This window comes from Chenopodium quinoa, unplaced genomic scaffold (assembly GCF_001683475.1).
Source record: "Chenopodium quinoa cultivar QQ74 unplaced genomic scaffold, ASM168347v1, whole genome shotgun sequence".
Taxonomy (NCBI): domain Eukaryota; kingdom Viridiplantae; phylum Streptophyta; class Magnoliopsida; order Caryophyllales; family Amaranthaceae; genus Chenopodium; species Chenopodium quinoa.
The window spans coordinates 578,964-591,438 of NW_018742959.1; the positions used below are offsets into that span (position 1 = coordinate 578,964).

At 37.4% G+C, this 12,475-nt stretch overlaps 1 protein-coding gene across 1 annotated transcript; it reads left to right on the plus strand.

The window, feature by feature from the left end:
• The first annotated feature begins 820 nt into the window (after positions 1 to 820).
• Positions 821 to 6,871, plus strand: LOC110728728 (probable 1-deoxy-D-xylulose-5-phosphate synthase, chloroplastic). The gene is made up of 10 exons (XM_021908374.1): positions 821 to 1,307; positions 2,246 to 2,374; positions 2,460 to 2,624; positions 3,001 to 3,151; positions 4,083 to 4,354; positions 4,464 to 4,737; positions 4,991 to 5,298; positions 5,414 to 5,695; positions 5,804 to 6,088; positions 6,274 to 6,871. Exons 1-10 carry the CDS (start codon positions 1,194 to 1,196, stop codon positions 6,421 to 6,423), a joined length of 2,130 nt encoding a protein of 709 aa, XP_021764066.1. The 5' UTR covers positions 821 to 1,193; the 3' UTR covers positions 6,424 to 6,871.
• The last annotated feature ends 5,604 nt before the right edge of the window (positions 6,872 to 12,475 follow it).

Here is a 12,475-nt window from a genome sequence, read left to right on the forward strand (position 1 = left end):
GTTATTCTACTAACTTTTTGTCATTTCTACAATTCTCAACTCCTCGTGAAGATGCGCTTCAATATCAAATTACTACATCTGTTTCAAAACAAATGCCCTAATTGACCGGCACATTTGCTAATGCATAACTTTAACTAATAATATATTTAATTATGAACAACTAAAAATTATAAAAATTTTGTCATCATTCGTAAGCATATATTGGTACGATATCAACAAATACCACCATCACTATTTTAAACATTACAGTATGCATAAAACACCATCAAAGGTTAAAGTAGTGTACAATAATACAAAAGTGAAAATGAGACCTTTATTTTGAAATAGAGTGAGTATAAAAACAAATTCTCCCTCCGTTTCAATATAATTGGCCCATTTTGATTTTTTTTTTTGTTTTTTTTTTTGTACTTCACTTAAGCCACTTTGACCAACTTTAATGATTTATAAATAAGAAAAATATATATTCATCTATACGTGCATTTCAGAATTATCTCAAGTTATGATTTTCGAAAATCAACTTTATATTTTCGAATATTACAGAGTGATAAATCGAAATTTTACATTGGCATATATGTTCAGTTTAATTGGAACATTTATTTTGAAACAGGGGAGTACGAAAACCCAAATACTGTAGAAAGTTGAGTTGACAAGATTTTCCAATGAGACAATCACTAGTCACACTATTCATTCCAACAAGGTAAGTTATCTTCTCTCTCTATCCACTTAAAGATTTCTGATGACGTGGTCCAATCAAATCATCCCAAATCACCTCCCTATTAAAATCTTGAGTTTTTAGGTGCATTGTATACAAAAACAAAACAAGGTAAACAAACATGGGCAATTTGGCAATACTCAGTGCTCACTTTTAAGTGGTAACGCCTATGACAGCATTTCACTCATTGTTAGTGTACATTCTCCATTGCCTACCGCACAAATCATCCTCTCTTTTCTTCTCTTTTTACTTCAAATTTTAACTTCATTACCAAACAAAAACCAATATCAATAGTTTTATTTCAATTGGGTATTTCAATTGTTCCCATTTTGTGAAGATTTTGATACTTTTTTGGGTTATTTGATTTGATTATTGGTTGATTTTTGATCAAGAATTTAGATTGATTTCTGGGTTTGATTCAAATTGGAAATTTGTTTCTGGGTTTTGGTTAATTTTGCATTTAGAAGTTTGAGTGTTTAAAATGGCGTTTTGTTTAAGTTCAATGGCTGTACATTTTGGTCCAGTAGTTAGTTCAGATCTGCTCAAGCCTCAATTAACAAAGAGCAAAAATCTGCAAAATCTACCTAAGCAGCAGGTTGAATTTTTTTTTTTTTAATTTTATATATATATATATATATATATATATATATATATATATAAATTATGCTTGGATAAATTTGGAATTTATTGGTTGTTGCACTGTCTATGCTTCTGAATTTCATAAAAGTCAAATAAATGATTAAAATGTTTTATCATATCATTTGGCATGTGTTGGAAATTACAGAGTTCAATTACTATTATGACATGGTTAGAAATTTGATATGTCTTGCTTTGAAATTTGTACTTCTTTAGTTTCTTTTTGTTTGTCCTAGTTGAAATCTTCAGTTTGAGGAGGGAGATTTGAATATATATATTTTATAATATTTTATAATGAAGGTATTAATGCTCATTGCTCAAACATGTGTATTGAAAATTGTGAAAAAACAAATGAGATAAATAAAAAGGAATGGAGGGAGTAATTATGAATTATGGATAGTTTTGTAACAAAAATTGGGTTAATTCACTCAATGACATCAAACGAATGAAATTAAAAAGTATAACCCTTTTGCATGGATTGGATAAAACTTAAATTCTTTGTTTCAATGACGTGGAAGAGAAAAAAAAAAAAAATCATTTTTGCTTGGAATCAATGAATAATTTGGTGAAAGTAGGTGAAATTCATTGATTTGCATCAAATAATAATACGAGTTAATAGTCTGCTCTTTTGGCATGTTTTGGCTAGAATTAGTTACTTTGTTACATTGATGATTCATCCAATTGAATTCAATCTTGCTAGAATTAGATGAGTGGTTTTGTGACAAATGTGGGTTGACTCATTGATTTATGTTAGAAAACGAGATTAGAACAATCTATTCATTAATTTGTTATAATGATTTGGGTAGAATTTAAATTTATTCTTGAAAAGTGATGAGTAATTATTTTACTATTTTTTTTTAATTTTTTTTTTTAATATTTTTATTTTACTTTGTTCAGGTGAAGAGAAGGCCTTGTAATGTAAGGGCATCATTGACAGAAAGTGGAGATTATTACTCAGAAAGACCACCTACTCCCCTTTTGGACACAATTAACTACCCCATTCATATGAAAAACTTATCTGTTAAGGTAAATTATTATGTGTGTATGTTTCCGGCATTAACTTAATTAAGTTGATTAAATTTAGTAAATTTGATGATTACTGTCAATGCAGGAGCTTAAACAATTAGCAGATGAGTTACGGTCTGATGTGATCTTCAATGTGTCTAAAACTGGCGGTCACCTTGGTTCCAGCCTCGGGGTTGTGGAGCTCACCATAGCTCTTCATTATGTCTTTAATGCACCTCAAGATAGGATATTGTGGGATGTTGGTCATCAGGTATTGATCTGAACTAATCTTCCGTTTTCGAATGACAGGCAATGTTGATTCCGACGCTTTTACTCAAAAAATTTGTAGCGGCTACATGAATATTCTGAAACGAAAGATCTACACTAATGATCTTTTGTAGTGTTTTATTACGCCTCGACAATCATTTATTACTTTGATTACAATAATTTTGTAGCCATTGTAAAAGCTTACATAGAAAATCCTTAATTCTAGTAAATGTGGCTAGCAGCTGAGTTCTATTTTTAAAAGCTCATTAAATGCATACTTATTATGGATGAAGTTTAAAACATGCTTTTAGAGGGTGTGATGTGAGAGGGGTTTTTCTTGATATTTACATCCGGGAATATGTGCTTTTCATTATTTGCAGTCTTACCCACACAAGATCCTGACTGGAAGAAGAGATAGGATGAGAACATTAAGACAGACGAATGGATTGTCAGGATTTACAAAGCGCGGGGAGAGTGAATTTGATGCCTTTGGTGCAGGTCATAGTTCCAACAGCATTTCTGCTGGCTTAGGTAAATTCCTATTCTTAAAATCACATTAGTTTTTACTTGGATAGTTGGTTTCAACATTCAAGGAAGTAGGTTACATTCTCTTCAACTAAATAAGGTGTTGTAATATTAATTTTCTAATCTTTGGTTTGGTCTGTATTTTACTGGTTATATCTGATTTTTTGGTTTGACTGAAACTTGACTGTATTTATACTCTAATACTTGAGAAATTAAAATACATTATGATGTAGATTCTTAGATATGTTTAAATATGTACTTTTGAAATATCTATTTGTTCGTTATTTTTTATTAAAAATGAATTAAATATATATTGCTTTGCAGTAGGCAGATGGTAATAAGAAAATCTGCTATGGTCTGATTAAATAAGAATAGATAAGGTAATTAGCTTATAAAATGAGTCTCTGATAAGTCCACCTGATCTAAATGGTCTGATATTCTTATTTGACTTAACTTCGATGTTATTTACACCAATCCTTAAGAAAAAGAATTGTCAAATAAGATGTCATTAGAATAGTATTCATGTGCTTTTCTCAAATATGAAGTGATTGTAAGTAATTTTAATACAAAAAGAAAAAGCTGGACTCTTGTATAGCTAATTATGCAATGATGTACAAGTTTATATTGGTTTCGAGACATCCTTTGATGCCTAGCTGAGTCATTGGACTCTGGCACTTTTTAAAAATATTTACTGATTATAATTTTCTATATCTTTGTTGATAGTGATGGGAACGTTTGACTGAAACATTAATTGACTGAAGAGTAAAGTCTACTTGACAGTTGCTTTATACATTATTAACTTCTATTAGCTTCTGAAAAGAGTATATTTTTCTTTCTCCTTGCAGGTTAATAGAATATTTCACCTCATTTAATTTGATATTTTGCTAGCACTTGCTGGTCTACTAAAATGATTAATGGTTTGTTATCATTTGCATAGGTATGGCCGTAGGAAGGGATCTTAAGGGTAGACAGAACAATGTAGTTTCCATTATAGGCGATGGTGCCATGACTGCCGGCCAAGCCTTTGAGGCAATGAATAATGCAGGATACCTGGATTCTGACATGATTGTCATTCTCAATGACAATAAGCAGGTCTCTTTACCCACTGCCAGTTTGGATGGGCCTATTCCTCCAGTTGGAGCTCTTAGCAGTGCTCTGAGTCGATTGCAGTCGAACAAGCCTCTTCGAGAATTAAGAGAAGTTGCCAAGGTATTGTATGAAATACAGTACATGTTTAAGCAAAGACTCAAACTTAGGGAGTAAACAAGGTATTGACTGGCATGATTGATGGTTTGTGTCATCATTGAATTTATTGCAGGGAGTCACGAAACAAATAGGAGGGCCCATGTATCAGCTAGCTGCCAAAGTTGATGAATATGCCCGAGGCATGATCAGTGGTACAGGATCAACTTTGTTTGAAGAGCTTGGACTCTACTACATTGGTCCTGTGGATGGTCATAATGTAGATGATCTTGTAGCTATACTTAAAGAGGTTAAGAGTACAAAAACCACAGGTCCAGTGCTTATCCATGTTGTGACAGAAAAAGGAAGAGGTTACCCTTATGCTGAGAAAGCTGCAGACAAATACCATGGTATACATATCTTTCCAAATGCCAGTTTTTAGGCCACAATACTAATTTTAATGAATGAAAGGCTGGCCATTAAATTACTTACTTTTTTTTTTTTTTTTGTTAAAATCAAATTTTGATCTTGTCGCACTTTTAATTTTTTACAGTTTGTATTCTCATAAAATTGTTAAAGATTCGTTATTAAAATGATGAAGAAACTAAAGCTAATACTTCACTTGGATAATGTGCATTTTAAAGCATATTTCTCATTGTGTAGGGGTGACCAAATTTGATCCAGCCACTGGCAAGCAGTTCAAAGGCCAATCACCTACTCAGTCTTATACAACTTACTTTGCCGATGCATTAGTTGCAGAGGCAGAGGTGGACAAAGATATAGTTGCTATTCATGCTGCCATGGGTGGTGGAACAGGCTTAAATCACTTTCTACGACGCTTTCCTTCACGCTGCTTTGATGTTGGGATAGCTGAACAACATGCTGTAACTTTTGCTGCTGGATTGGCTTGTGAAGGTCTCAAACCTTTTTGTGCAATTTACTCATCTTTCATGCAAAGGGCATATGATCAGGTAAAACTTCTAGTCATCTTCACGTAGTAGATCACATTCTAAGCGACAGATCACTTTCTTTACTGTTCCTCTGGTAAAACTTTTTGCTAAAAGTCACGTTGATTTTTATGTACAGGTAGTTCATGATGTGGACTTACAAAAGATACCAGTGAGGTTTGCAATGGACAGAGCAGGCCTTGTAGGATCCGATGGCCCTACACATTGTGGCGCTTTTGATGTAACATTTATGGCTTGCCTCCCCAATATGATAGTAATGGCGCCATCAGATGAGACAGAACTATTCCACATGGTCGCTACTGCTGCTGCTATTGATGACAGACCTTCTTGTTTTCGTTACCCCAGGGGAAATGGAATTGGTACAGAGTTGCCACCAGGCAATAAAGGCATTCCACTTGAGGTGAGCCTTTACCTTAATTTTGTACTCCTACTGTCCTACATGCTGAATGACAACCTTTATTTCCTTTAAATTGGATATTCTCATTAGAATTAAAATCATATGTGACAGATTGGACGAGGCAGGATATTGAAAGAAGGCGATAGAGTAGCACTCCTAGGTTATGGTACAGCAGTTCAGTACTGCCTGGCTGCAGCAGCTTTGGTTGAATCTCGTGGCTTGAATTTGACCGTAGCAGATGCCCGCTTTTGCAAACCACTAGACCATGCACTAATCCGTAGTCTAGCAAAATCCCATGAAGTTCTAATCACTGTTGAGGAAGGATCTATTGGCGGTTTTGGATCTCATGTTGCCCAATTTATGGCTCTTGATGGCCTTCTTGATGGCAAACTAAAGGTACATATATGGTCAACATATTGTTTTTTAATTTAAAAGGTGTAAACTCTTTATATCAGTAAATTCATCTATAAAAAAGATTTGAATAGCAGTGTGTGGTAATTTACATACTAAAAGTCTTGATAAGATGTGGAAGTAGTTATATTAATTCCCTGTGTTCTTGTATCTTTTTAATTTGTCTGCAGTGGCGGCCTTTGGTCCTCCCAGATCGATACATTGAACATGGCGCACCAGGAGACCAGTTGGCTGAAGCGGGGCTTACGCCATCACATATTGCTGCGACAGTATTCAATATCCTTGGGAAAACAAGGGAGGCTCTTGAAGTCATGACATAGAATGGAAAATTTTCAAGCCATTATTGACAAGTGACTTACAAGTTGCAACACCGCTATGTTTTCTCGCTTGTGATTGTTTAGGTGACTGTTAGATTGGTACATAAGTAGTGTTTGTAGCATGGAAATCACAGATGATGTAACATCGTAGCTATTTCGATATTTAGCACCTTCAGAAGGTTTATAGATGTCCCTAGTCGACGTAATACATGGACAATATGCCGCAGCTAGTGGAGATGTACATAGTTTATTGATGTAGCAATTGGGCAAAGTTATAACCTGCCTTTACATTAGCAAAGAAAGCAGAAACTATTTCAAGGTGGTTGAATATGGTAAGTGTATATATGTTGATAGATAAATCAAATGAGCTTTGAATGAAGTTGTAAAACAGGAAATTGGGGATATTACTAAATGGCAGAGTTCGCAAAGACTGATTTGCCCATGAAACGTACGATTCAGAGGCTCTGGATTCGAATGAAGCTTTTGTATTGCATTGGAAAGCTGCAGGCTTTTATTTTTTCTCCTACTTGTTAGACTCTTACAAGTATTTAGACAGAACAGATAAACAAGCTGACGATAATTGAATTAGATCCAAGGAGGAAGAGTTACCTCCTTATTAATCACAATCGGAGATTTGCTACTCACTCCAAGAGTTCACATCATTCTATCACTATTGTTAAACTAAGAAAGCTTACAGAAATATAAAGTGCAGTTTGATTATATAATTGATTTGTTGTCCTCAATTCAGATGCCTTTTTATTGTTAATATAGACATCTATAATGAAAGTTACACATTGTTTATTATCTTTGTCGTTTCTTCTTATGGTGCTGAATTTAATTTAAAACATAGATTTGTTGTATAAGTTTCGAGGTTTTTGGGTCCTTTATTCTTTAAGTTGGGTTGTGTGATTGACTTGATATTGAGACCAACAACTTAGAGTTCAATATGGATTGGACTTGTATACTTAGTCAACAAAAATGACAAATGGGTCTAACATCAGCCCATTTATGTACAAATATGATTTACAAACTATCCTAAAAATTCTGTTGGTGACTTTCTTATTTGCTTTGAAAAAAATCATTTGCTGTTTATATGTTGGAGTGACTAATTAATGATTAGTTTAAACTTAAGAAAAAAAAAGGTAAGCATTTTTGTACCTAGTAAAAGGGTATATAGTTATTGCATGTAGCATTTTATCACATAGGATAATGTAGCGAGTGTAAATCCTTTCCATCCATGTATAGTAATAACAGTTTTATGAGCGGTTTACCTGATCTTGTTGGGTTAATGAGGAATTTCACTATATTATCAATATGTAACCAATCTTTTAATTTTTGACAATTTTCTTACACACAAATGTGGAAAAATCTCAAAAGTAAACCAAATTCTTTCTTCTCTAGATAATTTACTTTTAAAAAACCCATGTAATATAACAATAGTTTCACTAAACTATTTTCTAACCTACATGATTTAGAACATATTTATAAGGCCAAATATATTAACTTAATCCAATCTTGCTGGACCTATTCTTATCTAATATGGCATAATTGAGTACGTATTACCAATCAACCAAAATGATCTAGTGTAAACTTGTTTGTATTTAAATTTTTAAACATTACCATTTTCTTCTAATTTGTTAATAATCAAATTAAGCCATTTTATTTCTATTTTCAAATGTTCCAAAAGATTAAAATAACATTTATTAATTTTCAATATTGACACGATTAATATCATAATGGTTAAGTTTAGAATGAAAATGCAACTTTTTATCATACTTTTACCGTTTTTTAATATACATCAATTTTATTTTCACAAATTTCTAGAATTTTTTTGGTGAGATGTATTAGATAAGTCGGGTGTAATGTAACACCCTAGAAATTTCTTTCCTTTAAATTACATGTTCTTGCTCTTTTTAAATACAAAATAGGAAATTATAAGACATTACCGCCACCGTGAAAAACGGCTAAGGCAATTATCAAAGACACACAGCGGAAGACTCTCTTTAAAACTATTCAAAACAAGCCAACTAACAAGTCAAACCAAATGAAAGTAAAGTCAACCAAAGTCAACCTACAACTTGGAACCATTGTAGGAGTTTAATAAAACCGAGATAAAACATTTGAAAACATTTGCATTAGTCTCACAAGCAAAATATATAATAATTGAAGCAATAAACAACATCATATTCTTATAGAAACTAAATTGATTCGCTATTCACTCATGCCCATCATGAATATGCTTCCACACCTGAAAAATTTCTCTTTACTTTGTCCCCACTACTCACCATTAAAAATGGGTCGTCGTAGGGCCAAGATAAAGACAAGGCCAAACAAACATACAAACACACAATCAACAATGCTGAGTACATAAGCGTAAACAGTACACACTAACATGCTTTCATCCTATCAACACACAACTTACGTACCTTGTTTCACCTGTTTACAAGCACACAACATACAACATAACCAACTAACAGATCACTAGATTATTTATTTATCTTGATTACGCATCAAACGGGTTTTCCCCTAACTTGCCCCAATAAAGGGGTACTAACACGGGAGCTAACCGTGTCAGTATAAAAGAACCACTCGTAAGTGGCGGAATTCCTGCGCATAATAAAAAAAGGAATATACAGCGTCCTGTACTCCCAGTAGAAGTTATGGTCAATTATAAAGTCGCATAACTCCCCCCATATGTTCAACCTCGAGGTATGCTGGGTTTCGTAATGTCCGACACTACGCGGAATGAAACCCGCCCAAGACTCGCACACTAATTAATGTAATTAAACATGCAATCACATAATTAGACAACAAAAGAGAGAGAAAGAGAAAAGACGATCTTACCCTCGACGCGTGCTTCGCTCGCTTACGAGCTCTTACTTGAAAGCTCTAGCTTGGTAAGTGCGTAAGCCTCTAACGGCTCACACCCTTGACCCGACCCGAGCGGTCTCTACCCTGAAGGTTAGTCGGGGCTAGACTAAGGAAATACTAGAGTATTACGAACTTAAAGGTTTTAGCACTTATAAGGAGATGCCTTATTGAGTTCAACTCAAGTGCTTCTTCCCAAACCAAAAACATGGGTATTTATAGGGAAAGGAGTCTTGATTTCCCATCTCCCTTCAATGTGGGAGAATTGCATTTTGCACAATTTATTTTAATCCAAAAACAAATTAAAATGCAAATGAATCAACAAGCGCCAAGTGTCAAATGGTGAGCAAGGGTAGGTAAGGACCACTAAGGGGGGGGGGGGGACAAAACACCACTTGCTCCCCAAGCAATCCCCATAAACCGGTCCTCTCTATTGACCGTGAGCTGGCTACGCACAGCTGGCTTCCAGCCTGCCTTGGCTGCCAAGGCTGCCTAGCTGGCGCCTGTCACCTTGGATGGGCTAGCACGCCAGCCCGCATACACAAGAGCGCAGCAAGCAAGCCACGCACGTAATGCAGGCTGCTGCTACGTTGCGTGTGCTAGTGAGGCCCAGCTGCTACTTGTGGCTGGTGCTGCTATGCTAGCACGCACGCATAGCACGTTGCTTGCGATGCTCATGCTAAGCGCAGCCTAGCTGCGACTATGCATGTGGCTGAGTGCGAGGGGCAGCACATTGGCACGCTAGCATGCGTGCGACTAGGCACGCCAACCATGCAAGCATGCTCGGCCAGCGAGCCTAGCACGCACATGCATGCTTGGCTTGCGGCATAGCCATGCGTTGCGGTTGGTGGCCTAGGCTAGCCTAGCACTCTCATGGGTAGGCCAATGCGAGGCTACGGCTTAGCTCGTACTTGTCGCTTGCTTGATTTCTCGGCTCGTCAAATTCTAAATTTGACTCGACTTATGACGCTCGATTTCGACGCTCCAAGCTCGATATCCGACGTTTTTGTTCGTAATACTCTAATGACTCATCTAATCCCTCGGATTGATTCGTTGTTTCGCATTTGGTTACTCGATTAGGGTGCGACCCAAAGGGTTCAGTCAAGATTAAGCTGTAATATTAATTATACATTGATATTATTGATCAGAAGCGGCCTCCACCTAGACATTCCGATCACTTGACCTCACTGAATAATTAGCTTTCTAATGATTCCGAACCCTCTATTGGAATAATACATTTGTTGGAAGGACACCATTTCTTTCAATCTCCCACTTGTCCTTCCAGACAAGTGTGCAGTTAGTGTATAGCCCATTTCCTATGTCACTTATGTCTCTTCATGAACTATAAGGTAAGATTCATAGTCATCCTTATTACGTCTAGAAGTGTTTCTCGATTTCCGAGTTCGACTGTCAATAAGTGAATGATTTCTAAAATCCATCTGAGCACGGCCTGAAAGGAATGGTGTCCTTCCAACAAGTGTATTATTCTGATAGAGGGTTCGGAATTATTATAAAGCTAATTCTTCAGTGAGGTCAAGTGATCGGAATGCCTAGGTGGAGGCCGCTTCCGATCTGTAATATTAATGGGTAATTAATATTACGACTTAATCTTGACTGAACCCTTCGGGTCGCACCCCAATCGAATAACCGATCCGAGACGACGAATCAATCCGAAGGATTACATGAGTTGATTAGGGGATTTTCCCCTTTCAGTCATCATCTGACAAGTGGACCATTCAGGCCCTGCCATGTGTCCGCCACATGGACCAGTTGGACCCTGCCACGTTTCAAGTGCTGATCAGTCCACCTTGGACCAGTTGTGCCACGCCACGTGGCCTCCCCTATGCCAAATGGGCAAAACGGCCACCTAGGCCCAGTTTTCGGAAGAAGCCCAATCAGCCCTAGGTTGACCTAAACCTAGGATTGGCACGCTTCCCAAGGCATATAAATACACTCATTAATCCTCATTAGAAGGGGATTCAGCAATTAATTACTCTCACCTAGAGAAGCCTAAACACATTGATCACTCCTCACCTTGAGGGACCAGATCTCCTACCTTTACTTTTCCGCATTTATTACTCCTCAAACAAGTACTAACTTGACCGTCGAAGGCGGAACTCCCACCACAAGGAGTCTCCGTTGTTTTGCAGGTACAGGCGCAAGGATACCAGTCCCGGAATTGTAACTCTCCCGCAGGACATCAAAAAACCCCAAAACATTTTGGCGCCGTCTATGGGAGAGTACTTCCGAGATGGCATCACAGTCTGAACTGAATCAAAGCGAGAAGCGTCCTATGGACGACCCTCAGGTCTATAGTGACCAGGATACTGACAATGAGGTTGAGGTTGAGACTCACACGGCCCCAGACGGGACCTTACGAGCTCGACGAACTCGTTCCTCCAAAAAGAAGGAACAAAAGGATTGCCCGGCTGGATCTAGTAAACCTGCCGGCCAGCCGCTTGATCATCAACAGGCGGCCGAGGGATCTGCCCCCATCACTAGAAGTGAACTAATGACCTTCATGAATAGCTTCAAAGGGGAAATCCAGGATCTCATCAATAAGAAGACGAGTGCTCCATCCAAGGAGCAGTCCGCCAGAAGACCCTCCCAGTCTGGGAGAAAGAAGCTTGTGAAAGATCGTGAGGCGACCCCTTACCCAAAACTTGGGGCAAGGCAGCCGCCAGTGATCGACCTAACGAAGTATCATTTTCCCTCACCAGGGAAGAGAAAGCCCATCCGTTATGTTCAAGCAGATGGGTCAAAGAAAATGTACTCTGATGCTCGATTGTTGGTGGAATAGAAGAAGAGTGACCGACTGTCAGAGTCGGCCTCTACTTCCGATTTTCAAGACAGTCTGCATAATACCTCCATGAGGTATTCACAATCAAATTATGAGAGCCAGACAGGCGGCACCTCCCGTCGGTCCGGATCCCATAAAAACCAGTCGGCTCCGCATGTGCCACACCAGCCATACGTGCCGCAGCAACAATATTTCTTGCAGCCTCCTCTATTTAGAGGGCAGGCGGCGAGAAACTTCCAGCCTTTGGACTGGCAACTACGGTTGCTTAGAATTGGAGAACAGTCGTTCGCCTTCTCCAAGGAAATTATTGAGGCCGCCCAGCCGTCCAAAGTGAAGAATGTATTAGTAGGCTCCTATGATGGCACTACGAATCCAGAAGACCATCTG

Excerpts from the sequence above, each read along its gene's own strand:
- LOC110728728 (XM_021908374.1), top strand. The coding sequence starts at position 1,194 with ATGGCGTTTTGTTTAAGTTCAATGGCTGTACATTTTGGTCCAGTAGTT. Across the intron at positions 3,152-4,082 it reads CAGCATTTCTGCTGGCTTAG|GTATGGCCGTAGGAAGGGAT; the intron begins GTAAATTCCTAT and ends TCATTTGCATAG. Across the intron at positions 5,299-5,413 it reads TGCAAAGGGCATATGATCAG|GTAGTTCATGATGTGGACTT; the intron begins GTAAAACTTCTA and ends TTTTATGTACAG.